At 44.5% G+C, this 20,517-nt stretch overlaps 2 protein-coding genes across 4 annotated transcripts in view; both read right to left on the minus strand.

The window, feature by feature from the left end:
* The window catches only part of LOC311130873 (platelet endothelial cell adhesion molecule-like), a 20,293-nt gene extending 5,057 nt beyond the window's left edge, over positions 1–15,236 (minus strand). The window contains exons 1-14 of the mRNA XM_084163680.1: positions 15,133–15,236; positions 14,987–15,010; positions 11,430–11,720; positions 11,069–11,226; positions 9,160–9,283; positions 8,591–8,863; positions 7,902–8,183; positions 6,824–7,105; positions 6,384–6,659; positions 5,260–5,361; positions 5,127–5,157; positions 4,583–4,665; positions 1,781–1,831; positions 1,536–1,628 (exon numbers count right to left, since the gene is read on the minus strand). Of these exons, the coding sequence (XP_084019806.1) occupies positions 1,536–1,628; positions 1,781–1,831; positions 4,583–4,665; positions 5,127–5,157; positions 5,260–5,361; positions 6,384–6,659; positions 6,824–7,105; positions 7,902–8,183; positions 8,591–8,863; positions 9,160–9,283; positions 11,069–11,226; positions 11,430–11,720; positions 14,987–15,010; positions 15,133–15,208 (2,146 nt within the window). The 5' untranslated portion in view covers positions 15,209–15,236. The remainder of the gene's footprint in view (positions 1–1,535; positions 1,629–1,780; positions 1,832–4,582; positions 4,666–5,126; positions 5,158–5,259; positions 5,362–6,383; positions 6,660–6,823; positions 7,106–7,901; positions 8,184–8,590; positions 8,864–9,159; positions 9,284–11,068; positions 11,227–11,429; positions 11,721–14,986; positions 15,011–15,132) is intronic.
* Positions 15,237–17,598: 2,362 nt separating this feature from the next.
* Positions 17,599–20,517, minus strand: part of rptor (regulatory associated protein of MTOR, complex 1) — a 190,617-nt gene continuing 187,698 nt past the window's right edge. For all 3 annotated transcript variants that reach the window (XM_084163751.1, XM_084163749.1, XM_084163750.1), the window contains 2 exons: positions 20,299–20,428; positions 17,599–20,037 (listed from right to left, as the gene is read on the minus strand). In XM_084163751.1, coding sequence (XP_084019877.1) covers positions 19,969–20,037; positions 20,299–20,428 — 199 coding nt within the window. In that variant the 3' untranslated portion in view covers positions 17,599–19,968. The remainder of the gene's footprint in view (positions 20,038–20,298; positions 20,429–20,517) is intronic.

The raw sequence follows: 20,517 nt of genomic DNA on the forward strand, positions 1-20,517 counted from the left end.
CACTCTGCCATCCGAACAATCTCAATTGGGTTGAGGTCGGGGGATTGTGGAAGCCAGGTAATCTGATGCAGCACTCCATCACTCTCTTACTTAGTAAAATAGCCCTTACACAGCCTGGAGGTGTGTTGGGTCATTGTCCTGTTGAAAAACAAATGATAGTCCGACTAAGCCCAAACCTGATGGGATGGCGTATCGCTGCAGAATGCGGTGATAGCTATGCTGGTTAAGTGTGCCTTGAATTCTAAATAAATCACAGACAGTGTCACCAGCAAAGCACCCCCACACCATAACACCTCCTCATCCATGATTTACGGTGGGAACTACACATGCAGAGATCATCCGTTCACCCACACCGCGTCTCCAAAAGACACAGCGGTTGGAACCAAAACTCTCAAATTTTGACTCCAGACCAAAGGACAAATTTCCAACAGTCTAATGTCCATTGCTTGTGTTTCTTGGCCCAAGCAGGTTTCTTCTTATTATTGGTGTCCTTTAGTAATGGTTTCTTCGCAGCAATTCGACCATGAAGGCCTGATTCACGCAGTCTCCTCTGAACAGTTGATGTTGAGATGTGTCTGTGACTTGAACTCTGTGAAGCATTTATTTGGGCTGCAATTTCTGAGGCGGGTAACTAACGAATTTATCCTCTGCAGCAGAGGTAACTCTGGGTCTTCCATTCCTGTGGTGGTCCTCATGAGAGCCAGTTTCATCATAGCGCTTGATGGTTTTTGCGACTGTACTTGAAGAAACTTTCAAAGTTCTTGACATTTTCCGTATTGACTGACCGTCATGTCTTAAAGTAATGGTGGACTGTCATTTCTCTTTGCTTATTTGAGCTGTTCTTGCCATAATATGGACTTGGTCTTTTACCAAATAGGGCTATCTTCTGTATACACCCCCTACCTTTTCACATCACAACTGATTGGCTCAAATGCATTATTCTACAATGTAGAAAATAGTAAAAATAAAGAAAAACCCTGGAATGAGTAGGTGTGTCCAAACCTTTGACTGGTACTATATATATGTATAATGTCCCCCCCCACTTCTAAAACCAAAGTTGCGCCCCTGCTTAAGGATATGCCCAACCATCTGCCATAGCAAACCCATGGGGGCCAACAGTGTATACTAATGGATGGGGTTGGTATCGTAAAGAGTAGCCTGGCAATTAGTTCAGCCCTTCCTGTTTATTCGCCAGGAGATGTTTCTTGAAGCCTGATCACCATGGTTATCACCAACGGTTACTGTGGAGACACTTTAATTGTGGCCAATTAGACCCCCCCCCCCAGGAAATGGCGCTGTCTTATCAGCTGAAATAATGTCAGCAAAGCAAACCCTCATGATGATTTGATATGAGTAAAGGGAGAGAATGAGGGAGGGAAGAGGTAGAGAAAGGGCGATGAGAGGGAGAGCTGTTGTAGAAAAGGAGAGCTAGATAAAGGGAATAAGGGAGGGAGGTAGCCGGAGTGAAAAACTGGTGTGTGTGTGTGTGTGTGTGTGTGTGTGTGTGTGAGAGAGAGAGAGAGAGAGAGTGTGACCTCTGGCAGGGTCCACAGGCTGGCGGTGCACCACTTCAGTGTACTCCACATCAGGCTCATTATTAGACGCTGCACTGCTCTCCACATCACTGCCTGCACCAGGACAAGATACACATACATTCCATCACACAAAACAGCCCAAGAAGACAGAGGCAGACTTTAGACAACACAGCTTGAAATCTATAAGCAACTTAGGTTATAACAGTCTTTATGAACCCTCTATAGATGTAGTCAGTTGGTCTCACCTGTGTCTACCGGCCTCTCGCTCCAGACACTTACAGCAGCGTCCACTCCCACTGCAAGACACAAACACACAGATACACACAGACATAAAGCAATGCTCCCCGACACAAGCTAGGAGATCTAATGATCCAAGATTCCCAGTGAAGTTACTGCCCAGTGAAGTCAAATGACTGTTAGGGGTAACAGGAGATTGAGACTTAGGGCCCTATTAAATTAAAACCGCCAACCGGAAAGTTCAGAGGCGAGGTAAAACATTTAGTAGACAGTTATGTCTATTGTTTCACAAGTTAAATATTATTCCAACGCTTGAAAGAATTTAAAATAGTGAATTCCCCCACTTTACATTTTTTATTGAATTGATTAGAGCCGTAAGAGAACATACTGTAACAAAGGAGGAGTGGATATCAGGACTCCATGTTGATTTCCACAGAGCTGTTCCGGTGCCTTATGCACACTGGCTACTGTTTGGTAAACAACAGGAACACAATAGCTCCCTGCAAAAACAACTTCCCATTACAACTTCCCATTCGTTAATGCAATCCCAGATTCTATCGAACCTCAGACTGGGCCTAAGTGATTAATTTCCTCCACCTGCTGCCTGCATTCAAACTCGACTGGCCTGAAACAAACAGTCTGCCCCAAAGTCCACTATTTAACAAACCCCCTTTTATAAATGGATGGTGCCAACACAGGAAATTCCACACAGACGCTATTGTTTCAGTATTCCAGCAAGGCAACCTTAGCTAGTACACTCCTTTAGGGGTGTTGCGTCTTAAAGTACTTTAGCCAACATATTAAGATGGTTGATAAAGCATCTAATATGGCATACATATATTGGCTAATATACACTGAATGTACAAAACATTAAGAACAGCTTCCTAATATTGAGATATACCCCCTTTTGCCCTCAGAACAGCCTCAATTGGTCGGGGCATGGACTCTACAAGGTGTCTAAAGTGTTCCACAGGGATTTGCGGTCCAAGTTGACTCAAATGCTTCCCATAATCGTCAAGTTTGCTGGATGTCCTTTGGGTAGTGGACCATTCTTGATACACACGGAAAACTATTGCACGTGAAAAACCCAGCAGCATTGCATTTCTTGACAAACCGGTGTGCCTGGCACCTACTACCATACCCCGTTCAAAGGCACTCAAATCTTTTGTCTTGCCCATTCACCCTCTGAATGGCACACATACACAATCCATGTCTCAATTGTCTCAAGGCTTAAAAATCCTTCTTTAACCTGTCTCCTCCCCTTCATCTACACTGATTGAAGTGGATTTAACAAGTGACATCAATAAGGGATCATAGCTTTCACCTGGATTCACCTGGTCAGTCTATGTCATGGAAATAGCAGGTGTCACTAATGTTTAGTACACTCAGTGCAGCTACACAGCATTATATAAATTCATTGGTATCTATGAAAAGAAAATGCACGGTATTGACACATTGCTAAATAAAACCAACTTTTTATTCTAGAAGTGCTTCTTCAAAATCAATCAATTAACCAACCCAAATATACATACACACATTTCTATTGATGATCGTCTAGTGTATATACAGCATCAGATCTATGCATTTAGACATGCACACATTGTTTTTGGACAAACAGACAATTCGATAGACATGCAGTCAGACAGACAGACAGACAGACAGACAGACACAGTGAGGTGAGAACACAGGACAAAGACAGTATGTTGATAATGACAGGAAAGTACAGCTCTTCCAGACAGCAGCAGGAGAGGAGAGGGAGCAATGGGGCCAGTTCAACTGTCTGTCACTGGGACTGATGTTGGCAACAAGCCCCTTGGTGTCGGCCATCTTGTGTCCACTACACCTGTACCCTTTGAAATGACATCTACAACACATAACAAAGAAGACAATCTTTCTCAAAGGAAGACATTTTGGCCATTCTTCCCTCTCTAAAAAGTCTGTGGGAATTTTGTTTGTTTGAGCCACTGTTCCAAATGTTGTTTTCCTTGGTTTTCGTCCCATATACCCCTTTATTCAACCAAGTGGTGCAAAATGTTTGTTATTTTTTGGTTCAAACCAAAAAAGTCCCTCCCTCTGTGGGGTTTCTCTACACTGTTGCTGGGAGACTGTAGCTGCTCCTGTTGCTGATGTCAGCAGGAAGTGATGCCACACTATCTCGCGTCCCATTGGTCGCTCTCCCCTCCATGCCGTCAAAGGTTGGCACTGCGTCTGTAATAAGATGATATGGCCACTCTCAACAAATACTCAACACCCAACACAATCACTACTGAACACAGCTACCCTGTAGCTAGCTACATCTTGCAAACCACTGCATAATCTGCACATCTAATGAGGCATGTTTGCTGGAGTAAAACATCAATTGTTAAGACCTGCATCGATTTGTATATAAGGAACTAAGCTACTTTTCCTGTCTAAACACACACACTGCAAGCTTCTCTGCCATGTCCTCTCTCATGCATTCCAAGTTACACAGGATGTCTACAGCTGGACGATAAGACAATGCATTTTTGTTCCTCTAACAGGAAAATATGAGCAGAGGAGATGCAGAGAGTTAAGAAAACAAAGTCACCTAAGGTCACCTCAGAGACCCCTACATGCACACAGTACAGGTGTCATGGTATGGACTGACATTAGGATGACAACTTCTGACAACAACATGCTACAAGCAGCTAGCATGCTAACAGCTAGCATGAAATGGAACACACGAATGGGGCGTGAGACAGACGCAGGCAGTTAAATGTCTGTTATGGTTTGAAGCATGACGATAGGTCAAGACGGAACACAGAGGAGAGAGTAGGAAAACAGGCTACCTTTGGGAGGGTTATAAACCTCCATAGTGCTGTGGGTAAGACTCACTGTTAGAGAGTCATCTGATTTAGGGCTCGAAGGCTTTCTGAGAAATTGTGAAAATAAAGTCAACGTTGGCAGTGACACAACGAGAGATAATTTCTTAATTCTAGGACCCTTAAAGCTTATTAAAGGGATAGTTAATTCATTATAAAATCAAAGGTTGTTAAATGTTTTCAGATCACACCTAAAATGAAATGGTGCTTATTGTTCACATTTATTTGGGATTGAGGCATATGGCCGGATCTACATAACATATACCATGGAACATGGATGAATCTCGTCAATAGACCACTTTCAAGATCTGAAAACATCTGACAAACTTTTCATTTTGGAGTAAACTATCCCTTTAAGGCCCATTTGGGTGTGCTGTATGTGTCAACATAGTGCTAAGCATTCACCAAAAACCATTGGCGCCAGCTAATGCTATCAACCTAGATAGCCACTATCACAGAAAACTACTTGTGTGTTGTATTCAGAGCAAAGCAAATAGGCAAGCCAACTCACACTGACAGTTCAGCTGCGTTCTCTCTTTTACCTATACAATAAAGAGAAGGGGAGGAGAGAGAGAAGAGGTTGTTCATACATAGTCAGACACCAGCAAAGGCCTGTGTTGCTGGGGGACTGTAGGTCTCTCTACCTCTCTTGGAATTGTAACGCAGCACGCAGGCGAGGACCAGGACAGCCACCACCAGCAGACAGCAGGCCACGATCAAACCTTTCTTCCACATTGCCATCTTCACTGTAGAGAGAGAGGGAGAGAGAGAGAGGAAGGGAGGAAAAGGGAGAGTGGGAGAGGTCGGGAGAGAGATGCAGGGAGAGGGGGGAGGTAGGCAGGGTGTTTGTGAGAGGCAAAGGGTAAAGGTTAAAAGAAAGTTAGGGTGGGTGGAGATGAGGACAGAGGATGATGGTTGAAAGAGGGAGAGAGAAAAAGTCAATCTTAAAGTTCAGCGTCAAACGTCCATCTGCTTCCTCCTCTTGGGGTCTGAACTTAAGTGTTCCCTTCATTTCCCCTCTCCTCCTCAACCCCCGATCCTCTGCCTTGCCACTGTGGCTGCTGTAGTGCCAATATGGGGACTGAAACAGGCTGGGTCTAATTGCTCTGGCTAATGAGTGCTAGCCACGTTCCATGGGAGCCTAGCGCGTCACCACTAGTATCCGGATTGACTTTGTGCTCTCGCGTTAGCCGTCGGCGCTAACCACACCACAGGACATAGATGTCACGTGCTTCTACACCTGCATTACTAGCTGTTTGGGGTTTTAGGCTGGGTTTCTGTACAGCACTTCGAGATATTAGCTGATGTAAGAAGGGCTATATAAAATACAATTGATTGATTGATTGATGTCAGAGTGGCTACGGGCCAAGGTTAGCTTAGCGGCAGGGTATTTAGCGTGGCTCATGCTAATCAACGCCACAGCAGAGGAGCTCATTGGGGTTTATTAATAGGCTTGCTGGCAGGCACTGGGGTGGAGGGATCAGATAAAGATTGAAGACCCAAACTTGTCAGTTGTCACTGAAGCAGCCCCTGAAGAGTGTCATGAGAAGAACAAAACTGTCGCTACTGGTCCAAAGCAGAGGGTCTTTAGTGTTTCCACAAGTGGTACTGTGAAAGCAAATGAAGCTAGACTGCTGCATTCAGTAAGAGTAGTAAAGAAATGTAATGTCTCTATGGTGGAGTGTGTGGACTCCCACTGTGTGGTGTTTGCCTGTCTCTCAACCTATTGTGATGCATATCACTGTACGTGTGTGTGCATAACTCTCACCATCTACAGTGACTAGCTGGCTCTGGACCATGTTAGCGTAGTTGATGGCCTCGCAGTAGTAGATGCCACTGTGCTCATTGCCCACTCCCTTGATCTGGTGGGACGCGCTGGATTGGGTTGAGGTGGTGGTGAACAGGGGCTGGACGTTGCCCCTTCGGTACCACTTAAAGGTGACGGGCGGGGAACCTTCCACCCCACAGATCAGGTACATCTCATCTCCCTCTGCGACCTCCGACAGGTCTGGGAGGACGGTGAGTCCTGGATTGGACAGAGGAACTGGGAGAGGGAGTGGCTAGTGTCAGGTGGTGTGGAGGTTGGTGGTGTAATGATACTTCAAGGCATTTCTGATTATTAAATAATAAGTGTCCAATAATGCTACAATCCAACGAAGCATGAATGTGCTCAGTGTTGTATACCATTCCATACTTTAACAGGCTCACCTATGACTGTGGTGTTGAGTTTGTTGCTGACCAACGCGTCAACTTTGGGGTTGTTCTGCGCCTCGCATTTATAATCCTGTATGTCGCTGTAGTGCTGGATGGTGATAGGGAAGACGGCCTGGTGATGTGGCTGCTGCACGGTGGTTGAGTTAACCTCAGAATACTTCTTCCACAAGGTGTACTTGATGGGTAGGCTGCCTCGGTCTGAGTGACAGCGCACCTGGAAGGGCTTTCCCACGATCACTCTGCCATTGGCCGTTATATCCGGTTTACTGACCAGAACTGGGGAAAGAATAGAACGTGACTGAAATTACAAAATGGACTGTTAATGTGGAGAGGTTACCTTCCAATCACATCATCAACATTACTAAGCAGCTACACGTATGACTAAACTTCAACTCAAAGATTGTATCTGAGTCAAGGTTGAAATTTAAAACAATTTCCCAAATTGTCATTCTTGATTGGAGTTCCCCTTTAATATCATATTGTTGTGAGAGATACTTTATCCATACAGGTTATCAGCATATCCTTATGAATATCCTTATTTTACCAGGTAAGCTGACTGAGAACACATTCTCATTTACAGCAACGACCTGGGGAATAGTTACATGGGACAGGAGGGGAGATGAATGAGCCAATTGGAAGCTGGGGATGATTAGGTGGCCATGATGGTATGAGGGTCAGATTGGGAATTTAGCTAGGACACTGGAGTAAACACCCCTACACTTACGTTAAGTGCCATGGGACCTTTAGTGACCACAGAGAGTTAGGACACCTGTTTAACATCCCATCTGAAAGACTGCATCCTACACAGGGCAATGTCCCCAATCACTGCCCTGTGGCATTGGGATATTTTTTTTTGACCAGAGGAAAGAATGCCTCCTACCATCCCTCTAACACCACTTCCAGCAGCATCTGGTATCCCATCCAGGTACCGACCAGGACCAACCCTGCTTAGCTTCAGAAGCAAACCAGCAGTGGAATGCAGAGTGGTATGCTGCTGGCGATTAACTAAATTCATTTATTCAAAGACAAGTGAGATTGACTAACTTAAAAGCCTTATGTGCAGTAGTCATACCTTTTGCTTGGACAGGCAGCTTTGCACTGTACTTGGAGATCAACTTGGCATCTGCTTTACATGAGTAATTCCCACTCAGGTTCCGTAACCCCACAGGGACAACATATATCCCATTGAAGCTGCCTGGCGTCAGGTTGTAATTGTCTATGTAAATGGAGTATTTCACATCCTGAGCGCTGATTCTGTCAGAGGAGTAGTTGGCACTCTTGCAGGTTAACGTGAGTTTCTCCCTTTCAAACACCTCTGTCGGATATATGGTCAGGACTGGCTGGGAAAACAGTTCTGTTGGGTAAAACATTGATTACTCAACACTCTTGGAGGCTGAGTACATGTAAGAACATTCACGAGAAATGTTGTGATCAACATTGATAAGCGTCATAGGTTGATAACAAAAAAAGGTAATAGCTGTGAATAGGGTTAGAAAATTTCAGGCACTTTCCCAAAATGGCCAGGTTTTTCAGAAATCCTGGTTGGAGGATTCTGGATTTCCTGTTTATTCCCTCCTGATTCCAGGAATCTTCCAACCAGGATTTTTGGAAAACCTAGGAATTTGAGGAAAAGAGCACCAGAATTTTTTACCCTAGCTTGGTTATAAACTGATAGAGCAGATAATAGCTTTTTGATAAGCTTTTTTCAACAGCTAACACCACATTCTACATTTCAGATTAGTTATAAATCCATTCACTCACCTGTAATCGTCACGTTTTTCGTTGCTCGCTTGACTACATTTCCCATCTCCAAACTGCATTCAAACTCCCCAGAGTGCTCGGCCAGGGCTCTCATGCTGTGGTTGGCTTTACTCTGACCAGTACTCAGCAGATTCAGTCCCTTGCTCAGGTAGACTTTGAGCCCAGAGCTGTTCTGTAGGTTACCACTGACACTACAGGAGATGTCCAGATTGTCCCCTTCGATGATCTTTGATCCGTGTGGTCGGACAGAGATTACAGGTGTGATGAACAGCTCTGGAGTACAAAAAGAGGAAAATTGGTCTGGAAGCTTAAGGTTGAAACTGAGAGACTTTTCCCAGACACGTTCTATGAAGTTTAGGACATGGTTAAAATGATTAGAGATTCATTGAGATTGAGAACAGTAGGGGCCAGTTTCCCAGACACAGATTAAATGTGGTCCTGGACAAAAAATATATTTCGAATGAGAATCTCCACTGAAAGTGTGTTTCAGTCCAAGACTAGGCTTATCCTGTGACTTGGAAACCGGCACTAGATGTTCACCACCATGTTCTGTTTTGGGCTCCACCCACCTTTTACAGTGACCGCCACATTGTTGCTGGCATTGGATCGTACCGAGTCTGGCAGCAGTATGACCCTGTAGTCACAGTGTAGCTTGCGGTCGCCAGCGTTGTTGAACCGCAGCCTAGTCTCCACCTGGTTGGTCATAATAATATAACAATGTTAACTAGAAAAGGACATTTCCTAAAGTAAATGTGTGTGCTTGCTACTTGAAAGGTTTTTCTTTATTTTTACTATTTTCTACATTGTAGAATAATAGTGAAGACATCAAAACTATGAAATAACACATGGAATCATGTAGTATCTAAAAAAGTGTTAAACAAATCAAAATATATTTTATATGAGATTCCTCAAAGTAGCCACCCTTTGCCTTGATGACAGCTTTGCACACTCTTGGCATTCTCTCAACCAGCTTCATGAGGTAGTCACCTGGAATGCATTTCAATTAACGGGTGTGCCTTCTTAAAAGTTAATTTGTGGAATTGATTTCCTTCTTAATACGTTTGTGCCAATTAGTTGTGTTGGGGAGGGTATACAGAAGATATCCCTATTTGGTAAAAGACCAAGTCCATATTATGGCAAGAACAGCTCAAATAAGCAAAGAGAAATGACAGTCCATCATTACTTTAAGACATGAGGTCAGTCAATACGGAAAATGTCAAGAACTTTGAAAGTCGCAAAAACCATCAAGCGCTATGATGAAAATGGCTCTCACGAGGACCGCCACAGGAAAGGAAGACCCAGAGTTACCTCTGCTGCAGAGGATAAGTTCATTAGAGTTACCAGCCTCAGAAATTGCAGCCCAAATAAATGCTTCACAGAGTTCAAGTAACAGACACATCTCAACATCAACTGTTCAGAGGAGACTGCGTGAATCAGGCCTTCATAGTCGAATTGCTGCAAAGAAACCACTACTAAAGGACACCAATAACAAGAAGAGAAACACGAGTAATGGACATTAGACCGGTGGAAATCTGTCCTTTGGTCTGATGAGTCCAAATTTGAGATTTTTGGTTCCAACCGCCGTGTCTTTGTGAGATGCAGAGTAGGTGAATGGATGATCTCCGCATGTGTGGTTCCCATTGTGAAGCATGGAGGATGAGGTGTGATGGTGCTTTGCTGGAGACACTGTCTGTGATTTATTTAGAATTCAAGGCACACTTAACCAGCATGGCTACCGGAGCATTCTGCAGCGACACGCCATCCCATCTGGTTTGGGCTTAGTGGGACTATCATTTGTTTTTCATCAGGACAATTACCCAACACACCTCCAGGCTGTGTAAGGGCTATTTGACCAAGAAGGAGAGTGATGGAGTGCTGCATCAGATAACCTGGCCTCCACAATCACCCGACTTCAACCCAATTGAGATGGTTTAGGTCCTCTGTAGCTCAATTGGTAGAGCATGGCGCTTGTAACGCCAGGGTAGTGGGTTCGTTCCCCGGGACCACCCATACGTAAAAATGTATGCACACATGACTGTAAGTCGCTTTGGATAAAAGCATCTGCTAAATGGCATATTATATTATGAGTTGGACCGCAGAGTGAAGGAAAAGCACCCAACAAGTGCTCAGCATATGTGGGAACTCCTTCAAGACTGTTGGAAAAGCATTCCAAGTGAAGCTGGTTGAGAGAATGCCAAGAGTGTGCAAAGCTGTCATCAAGGCAAAGGCTGGCTACATTGAATAATCTAACATTTATTTTGATTTGTTTAACACTTTTTTGTTACTTCATGATTCCATATGTGTTATTTCATAGTGTTGAGGTCTTCACTATTATTCTACAAGGTAGAAAATAGTAAAAATAAAGAAAATCCTGTTGAATGAGTAGGTGTGTCCAAACTTTTGACTGGAGCTGTATGTTTGGGAAATAAGTTGTAGTGGGGTAAAAAACCTTAGCAAGCACACTCAATATTAACACACATGGTTGGTGTTGACCATCTGCTCATGGAGGTCCTTGGAGTCCTCATAGAAGTAGAAGACAATAGCGCCGGACTCCTCAGGGGCCGTACACCAAACGGTCACCTCCTCTCCCTCGCTGAACACACGCTTGTCGATGCTGAGGACTGGCGTCTGCAGGCCTGGATGGACACGAGTATGAGTGAAGGCACGCAGACATGCACAGATAAAACACATGCCATAGGCACAGAGTTACAGGAGACTACATTCACACAGGGTACCATTATTTTTATTGTGACATGTGCAGGATACAGCAGGTGTAAAACAGTACAGTGAAATGCTTAACTTGCGAGCTTTTCAGTCTATAATGGAGAGGAGTACTAACCTGTCACAGTCAGTTTCTCAGAGTTGCTGCTTAGCTCCTTGCCCTGTATGTTCACCTTGCATTTGTACTTCCCAGTGTTGGCCACTCTGGCCATGCGCAGAGAGTAGAGTAGGTCCTCGGTGGTGGTGGTGTTTTTAGTGTAAACCACGGTGTTGTCCTTGTAGATGGTGTATTCACGGTTCAGGAACCCAGAGCTGCTGACTAAGGCCTGGCAGCGTACCGTCACGTTGGTACCCCGGGAGACGGTTTTGCTGGGCTCGAGAGTCAGGGTGACATGTCGGATGGTGAACACTGAAGAAAGAACTCAACGTCAATGCTCTGACTGATCAAATATTCTGTATAAAAAAAGTCCTATAAAACAAGCCTGTGTGATCTTGTACCAAAGCACATTATCTAGTGAATTCATACACTTGGTAGTGGCATGAATCTGCTCACTGAGGCAAGAAATACATCTCCATAGTAAGAGAATAGTGCAATAAAACATAGTTCTACACTGAGGGAAAAAAGTATTTGATCCCCTGCTGATTTTGTACGTTTGCCCACTGACAAAGACATGATCAGTCTATAATTTTAATGGTAGGTTTATTTGAACAGTGAGACAGAATAACAACAAAAAAATCCAGAAAAATGCATGTAAAAAACTTTAAAAATTGATTTGCATTTCAAATGAGGGAAATAAGTATTTGACCCCTCTGCAAAACATGACTTAGTACTTGGTGGCAAAACCCTTGTTGGCAATCAGAGGTCAGACGTTTCTTGTAGTTGGCCACCAGGTTTGCACACATCTCAGGAGGGATTTTGTCCCACCTGACGTTTGGCAACTCGAACCTTCAGCTGCCTCCACAGATTTTCTATGGGATTAAGGTCTGGAGACTGGCTAGGCCACTCCAGGACCTTAATGTGCTTCTTCTTGAGCCACTCCTTTGTTGCCTTGGCCGTGTGTTTTGGGTCATTGTCATGCTGGAATCCACGACCCATTTTCAATGCCCTGGCTGAGGGAAGGAGGTTCTCACCCAAGATTTGACGGTACATGGCCCTGTCCATCGTCCCTTTGATGCGGTGAAGTTGTCCTGTCTCCTTAGCAGAAAAAACCCCCAAAGCATAATGTTTCCACCTCCATGTTTGATGGTGGGGATGGTGTTCTTGGGGTCATAGGCACCATTCTTCCTCCTCCAAACACAGCGAGTTGAGTTGATGGCAAAGAGCTAAATTTTGGTCTCATCTGACCACAACACTTTCACCCAGTTCTCCTCTGAATCATTCAGATGTTGATTGGCAAACTTCAGACGGGCCTGTATATGTGCTTTCTTGAGCAGGGGGACCTTGCGGGCGCTGCAGGATTTCAGTCCTTCACGCCGTAGTGTGTTACCAATTGTTTTCTTGGTGACTATGGTCCCATCTGCCTTGAGATCATTGACAAGACCCTTCCGTGTAGTTCTGGGCTGATTCCTCACCGTTCTCATGATCATTGCAACTCCACGAGGTGAGATCTTGCATGGAGCCCCCGGCCGAGGGAGATTGACAGTTCTTTTGTGTTTCTTCCATTTGCGAATAATCGCACCAACTGTTGTCACCTTCTCACCAAGCTGCTTGGCGATGGTCTTGTAGCCCATTCCAGCCTTGTGTAGGTCTACAAACTTGTCCCTGACATCCTTGGAGAGCTCTTTGGTCTTGGCCATGGTGGAGAGTTTGGAATCTAATTGATTGATTGTTTCTGTGGACAGGTGTCTTTTATACAGGTAACAAGCTGAGATTAGGAGCACTCCCTTTAAAAGTGTGCTCCTAATCTCAGCTCGTTAGCTGTATAAAAGACACCTGGGAGCCAGAAATCTTTCTGATTGATTTACATTACATTACATTTTAGTCATTTAGCAGACGCTCTTATCCAGAGCGACTTACAGTTAGTGAATACATATTTATTTTTTTATACTGGCCCCCCGTGGGAATCGAATCCACAACCCTGGCGTTGCAAACGCCATGCTCTATCAACTGAGCTACATCCCTGCCGGCCATTCCCTCCCCTACCCTGGACGACGCTGGGCCAATTGTGCACCGCCCATGAGTCTCCCGGTCGCGGCCGGCTGCGACAGAGCCTGGATTCGAACCAGGATCTCTAGTGGCACAGTTAGCACTGCGATGCAGTGCCTTAGACCACTGCGCCACTCAGGAGATTGAGAGGGGGTCAAATACTTATTTCCCTCATTAAAATGCAAATCAATTTATAACATTTCTGACGTGTTTTTCTGGATTTTTTTGTTGTTATTCTGTCTCTCACTGTTATAGACTGATCATGTCTTTGTCAGTGGGAAAACGTACAAAATCAGCAGGGGATCAAATACTTTTTTTCCCCTCACTGTATATAGCTAGTCATCTTCAAGCTCCAAGATACTCAGGAGATGGAATCACTCACACCAATGAATTGGACATAAACACAGACCCTCAACAAAAACAACACACAAAGTATTTTGATTCAGTGTCTGCTGATAGTGAACTGTTTTCCCACGTTTGTCCGCCACAGAGTGCTTCTCTAGATAAAGGGGCCTCCCAGTGGGGTCTAGTGTATGCATGCATGACTGTAAGTCGCTTTAGATAAAAGCGTCTGCTAAATGGCATATTATTATTATAGTGCGGAGCGGGCAGTTCTGTCAGGTTGAGACCCCCAGTCTGGGGTGTTCCCGTCCCGAGGGGGACGTCCCAGTAAACAGACCCCCGCCAGCCAGAGGAAGGAAAAGCATTTTGTTAAACAGGCAAACAGACCCATCGCTATTTTAGCCACCGCCGTCCCCACCCAACGTCACTCAGCAGGGCCCGGCGCGACCAAGGGGAAAACCACTGATAGGGGGGCAGAGGGTAGTGAGCAGTGCCAACCAGTGCACGAGCCATAGCGGACCCCCATGGAAAGGGTGTGTGACCACTGACCATTCTTGGCAAAGCCAATAAGTAAACTTTCCTGCTTAGAATAGGGGTATTCTGCTTTTCCAAGTACAGAATTGCTCATCTCGGTATGGTCAGGATAAGGTGTCCATCTCTACCACTGGCTAGCTGGCCTCATTCCTCTCCCCAGTGCCTGGCTTTTTTCCCTGTCCTAACAGCAGGAGAAGGCGTGTGACACTGCTAACAAATTAGTTCCCAAAGCCTTCCTCCACAACTTTTCCACTGTCTCGGACTCCAAAACAGTGAAAACACTGATAAGACAACAAGATCCAGGCACCATTCTCATAGGATTCCCTGTTATGGTATTTCCAGTGCGTCAATACAGTTGAACCTGTGTTAATACTACGATTAGGGTATATCAGTCACCTCTCAGTATGAGATATGTCTTAGTAAAACAGGCCCATAGTGTTAGAAAGCTGTAGATAAGCAGGAACATCCCAATGCACACTATCTACGAATACACCAACTTTCACAGACAGGAGAAACAAAACAATAGCTGAATAGATACAAAAGAAAAACCTGAAATACACTCAGAGTTCCATTGTTTTGATAACTGTACCCACTGCACTCTTGACAATCCCATTTTAAGAATCTCCTCAAGAACAGAACACTTTAATACTTACATGCCTGTGATTCCGCCACCTGGCCTGGATGGAACAGGAGGGAAAAAAAACACACAGTACATGAACATAAAGAAAATCCATACTTCCTTATTTCCCCACACAATCCAAAACCCTCCCAAAGGTAGATTATCATCAAGCTTCATTACAGGTGGAGAGGAGTATGAAGGTGAGCAGTAGTAGTCGGGTGCCCATCCTGAGTGAGTGCTGCTGGGGATCCCACATCGGTGGTGTCTGTCCTGGGCTGATGCGACTGGAGCTCAGGAGGCTGAAGACTGACTGGGGGATAGTGGTGGGAGGGGAGGAGGGAGAGGACAGGGGAGGTGCTCTACCTCAGCCACAGAGTGGGCCGCCAGGCCGCTGGTTATCACAGTGAGCAGAGCCCTCGACTTGGCTTAATTTGCCAGGAAGTGACTGTTGTTTCCTCAGGATGTGTGAGCTGCTGGGGCTTTGCTGTTTTGGAATGTTCTCTTTCTGGGCCGTGTGTGTAGTCATAGACACTGCTCAGCATGCTTAGGGTGCAGTAGGCAGGAGCTAACCTTTGGCCCCCAGTGTCTGGGCCTCTGCAGGTACTACATAAAAAAAAAAAAAACATTTTAGTCATTTAGCAGACACTAAAGAGCGACTTACAGTTAAGTGAGTGCATACTGGCCCCCCGTGGGAATCGAACCCACAACCCTGGCGTTGCAAGCGCCATGCTCTACCAACTGAGCTACTATGGGGCAACATGGAGTGGGGCACCCCTGCTTCTGTGCTCAGGAGAGCCCGTTTCTTGAGGGTAGGATATTCCACTGTGCTCATTCGTTACAACAATTTACACTGTTGTAAATCACAGTCTGCCCTTCAAAGCTGTTGAACTACTGTGAACTTAAGCCCTTTGTTACGATTTTGTTTAACACTACTACTGAGATACCTACTGCCAGACATATTGTACCTTATCGGATGAATTTATTATAAGAAAATAAACTGTTTTACTTAAGCAATAAGGCCAGAGGGGGTGTGGTATATGGCCAATATACCACGGGTAAGGGCTGTTCTCATGCACAACGCAACGCAGAGTGCTAGGACACAGGCCTTAGCCGTGGTATCTTGGCCATATATCACAAACCCCAGAGGTGCCTTATTGCTATTAAAATTAGAACAGTAAAAAGTAAAGTTTTGTCATACCCATGGTATACGGTCTGATATACCACGGCTTTCAGCCAATCAGCATTCAGGGCTCGAACCACCCAGTTTATAATATGATCTATAACACTCTTACCTTTGTACCAATTTCTTAAGGGCAGGGTTGGGTAAGTTACTTTCTAAATGTAATCCGTTAAAGTTACTAGTTACCTGTCCAAAATTTTAAAAGTAACGTAACTTTTGGATTACCCTAACTCAGTAATGACTTTCCCCTTAAGAGGCATTAGAAGACAAAAAGGATACAAACGCATTTGGTGTGTCATCATAGTAGTCTGACTTGTGGTCAGACTCGCTCAGGTGGAACAAACTTAAACTGGCAATTTTTTTCAATGCTGACTTGAATGTCATTGAGAAAACAGAAAGGAGTCAATGTATTTTTTTGCTCAAGAACCAGCAACCTCTTTATACCCCCTTAAGCAGGGTGGGGCATTAACTGATTACATGTAATCACGTACATGTAATCTGATTACATATCATCTGATTACAAAACAAACAAATCTGTTACGTTACCAGCAATATCGTAATCAGATTACGGATACTTTTGAAAAACGAGATGATTACTTCTTGGATTACTTTTAAATGTTTGCCTGAGATCCAATTGGACAGGACAGTGTGTGACTGGACTTATTTTATCTCCTGCCCTGGCTCCAGTTAACGTAAACGTATCTGTACTTCCAGACCAGTAGGATTCTATTCATGTCTAAACTCAGATAGGGGACTGCTAGTTGGCAAGTATCATTGGTTATCAATTAAGCTCTATCTCTTTATACTGAGGCTTTCTAGACCTTTAACCATAGACAAGCCAAAGTCATGGCAAACAGAGAAACAGTTAACAAAGTTAAGGCCTCTATTCAATCTGTCTCGCTGAAGTGTTACAGATTGCCCGATAGAAATGTAAAGGTAATTTCCCATTGAGCCGAGATATGCAGCATTTATGGTGAATGCAGTCTCTGCTAACGTAGGAACATTGCCATATAATTTCAATTACGCTGAACTTCCACGATACGGATTGAATAGACCTAAATCTGATTTTATTCAGAATATTCATGAAATACCAAACAAATAATAAATACAAGGATTCAGAATGAAAAACTAAAACAAAACGTAGCAAGCAGCACCTCGAATCTCAGGCTTAATTAAGTCTTTGATATGAAATTCATATCAGGACTGATTTTCACATCACAGACACTCACTCTTCAGGGGACGTTTTGAAGCGGTCTGGTGAGGAGGATAATATGCCTGATAAAAAGTGTTATATTTATTTAAATAAAACATTCCAGATACACCGATATGATAATGAAATTAATATTGTGACGCAATAGCAGATACATTTGTCTTACACGTTACATGTAGAACTGTATAATGAGAGCATGAACATTAACACACACATGAACACACACACCAACAAAAAAAAACACCAGGAAAACCAGTCTTGTTGTGTATTTGGTTTATTTTACTGACTTCACCTCCTGTCTTATAAACCAGTCAGCAAAGCAGTCTACCGTCACAGAGAAACACCTGATTGTTTTAATTTTTCCTTCTATGTCTTTAAAGTTTATTTTGTTTCCATATCTAAAATGTTAAAACTCAAAGCAGGATATCTAGATGTGATTCTGAGCATGGCTGACACACAGCGCTGTGGGTTTTTGCTGTAGGTGTCAGTGAAAGCAGTGAAGGCTGTAGTACCTCCTCCATACACTAGAGGGGGAGCTACAGAGCGTAGTGGGGCTTGGTTATGAATGCGAGTGCAGCCGCTTATACAGAACGCATGGCATGTGTTACCGGTTACCTTCAGTCCACAGGCAAAGCATTATTGTCCATTCCTTTCTAGGTTGACCTTAGAGGCAAAAAGGTGAGGGTAGCATCCATGGGTGAGTATGAGGAGAGACACCGGGTGGGAGAGAGCGTCTGTGAAAGGGGGAGAAACAGTCCTCTCCCATCTCTCCATCCCACTGAGATCCAAAGGCAAACAAACACCAGCAAATTAAAAATATAAAATTACAAAAAAGCGAGTGGGGGAAAAAAAGTTTCAAAGAAAAACAGGAAGGTCACATCAAGAGTAACACCAGACCTTGTGGCAGTCAGACCTCTGTGTCTATCATGCGGAGACGTTGTGGTATTGTGTGGTATATTGTGGCTCATGAGGTACCTGAGCTAGTGTTGGAAGTTGACAGGAGAGCTGTGGCTTTTAACAACAAGGACACTGAACTGAAGAAGTGCTATGGAGCATTCCTGTGTATTTACCATTGGTATTACACCAAGTGAGGAAGGTCTGAAGTCACTCCTGTTTTTTGACTCAACTATCACAATCTTCTTGAAACTCCCTTTCTGCTAAAGAATATCAAACCAAACACGTCTGGCAAATAAAAGCAAGGTAAAAAAAAAAAAAAGAAAGACAGAAGAAAATAATTGCAGCAGACTTTTCTCCAAAAACTGTAGCGAATAGCAGGGGGGAGGTTGGTTATTGGCACACAGGGGAAAGGGCTGCCTAGGGCTGGGGTGTGTGTTTCTGGGGACAGTCCTTGCACAGTTCATAAAGTCCTCATAAGCCTGTGTGCGAGGATGCAGCAAAGTAGCAGCAGAACCCTCTCCCCACAAGACCGCTTCGTATTGCTGTCAATTGGGATGAGGGGATGCAGGGGGCGCAGTTTTTCTTCTCGTCCAGCCTCAGTGCTTCTGGCTGGGGTTATGTCTGTAGGAAAGACTGGGGATGGGCATGGTCCAAGCGGGCCTCAGCCAGAGCTCTGGAGCTGATACTTCAGAGGACCCCAGCGAACTTCTCCGTGTCTCCCAGTGCTGGGGCTCCTCAGGCGGGTATGGCTCAGCTGATGAGTGGGGGGTCTGGAGCTAGAGCAGCAGAGGCTTGGAGGCTGTACAGAGCACCTTGCTAATTCATTATTGCTTTGCAGGTAGGGCAGACAGGTAGCATTCAGTCTTGGGATTAGAACTGAGCAGTAGTCACCCATTGTGCTAAGGACAATGGAGATGAATGGCAAAGGTTGGTGAGTTTAGCACAATTGGGCGCATGGATGCAAGGAGGTTTGGTTAGTCCTACAGTATAGCATGGTAGTGGACATCTATATGGGCATCAGTTTGTGTCCAAGGCTGTGGGCCAACGTTGGGCTCATCTGTGCTCTGTTCTACATTTAACTTTCTCACACACCAGATGCTCCCCGTCGGTCAAAGTGCCTGGCCGTTTTGGGGGAAAAGGACGTAGTCCACCATCTTGTGAGCGAGCAGTGAGAGAAAGTCTATTAGCTATTGCAAGGGGGGGGGGGGGGGGGGCATGGTGGGGGGGGTTTCAATAAGGGTCGTGCAGGCGTCCGTGAGCCACGCCTTTAGGTCCAGAGTCATGTGTGAGTGTGTGTGTGAGAGTAGAGAGGGAATTGTCTATCTCTTGACAACCCCTTGACCCCGATGCATAGAGGTCATAGAAAAGTCATGTAGAGGTCATTCAGAGTTCATTCAGGTAGTGACAACGCCAGTCTGCCCCAGCCAAGGCTGGAACCTTTAAAATAGACCTATTATTTGTCTCTGTATATACGCAATTAAATATACACACTCCTCAGCACTGCCAAGTCTACAATCAATAGCTTCATAATAAGAATATGAATAAACGATCAAGAATAATAATATAAGTCATCATAACATGAGTTTGTCAGCAGCCGTCACTATAGAACATTCAGGGGTGGTAATAATTGCATATGTACATTAAAAGTCATTTACATCCTGGCTCCGAGGGGAGAGAGGTCAGGGGTCAAAGGTAAAGTTCGAGGGGGGGGGGGGTTGATGCTGAGGGGTTATCTGAGCCTCTTCTCCGCTGAGTAGATGGACATGTAGTAGTCGTTGCTGCCCACCGCTAGGTGGGGCTGTTGGGAGAGAGAAAGATAACAAATATAATGGACTCATAAAGACAGGTGTAAAAACATTCATTTTCCAAACCATTTAGTTTAATTAGGTGTGATGAAAAGACATGTACAAGTTAATAGGTTTTGCAGAGTATAATCCTTGTACCAACGCAATTCCAACTTATTCACTTGAATGCATTATTCACCCAAATCGTAGTTCCCATGAAATGTTTTCAAGTTGGGATTCAGACTACTATGAACAGAGTAAGAATGCCATAGTACCCAGTAGGGATGGAAGGCCAAACAGCTGATAGCCCCGATCCTTTGGCCCATGAACCCCTCATAATACTTGATGTTGCTGATGACATCACCGCTGGAGTTGTACACCGCTATGAACTGGTTCATCGATCCACTGGGAAAGGATGGCGAGAACGAGAGAATGAAAGAAAGAGTGAGAAATTAGTTTCATAGCTGCTATACCAAATGTAGCAAACGTTGAAA

The sequence above is a fragment of the Coregonus lavaretus genome, assembly GCF_964263955.1.
Source record: "Coregonus lavaretus genome assembly, chromosome: 6".
Lineage (NCBI taxonomy): Eukaryota > Metazoa > Chordata > Actinopteri > Salmoniformes > Salmonidae > Coregonus > Coregonus lavaretus.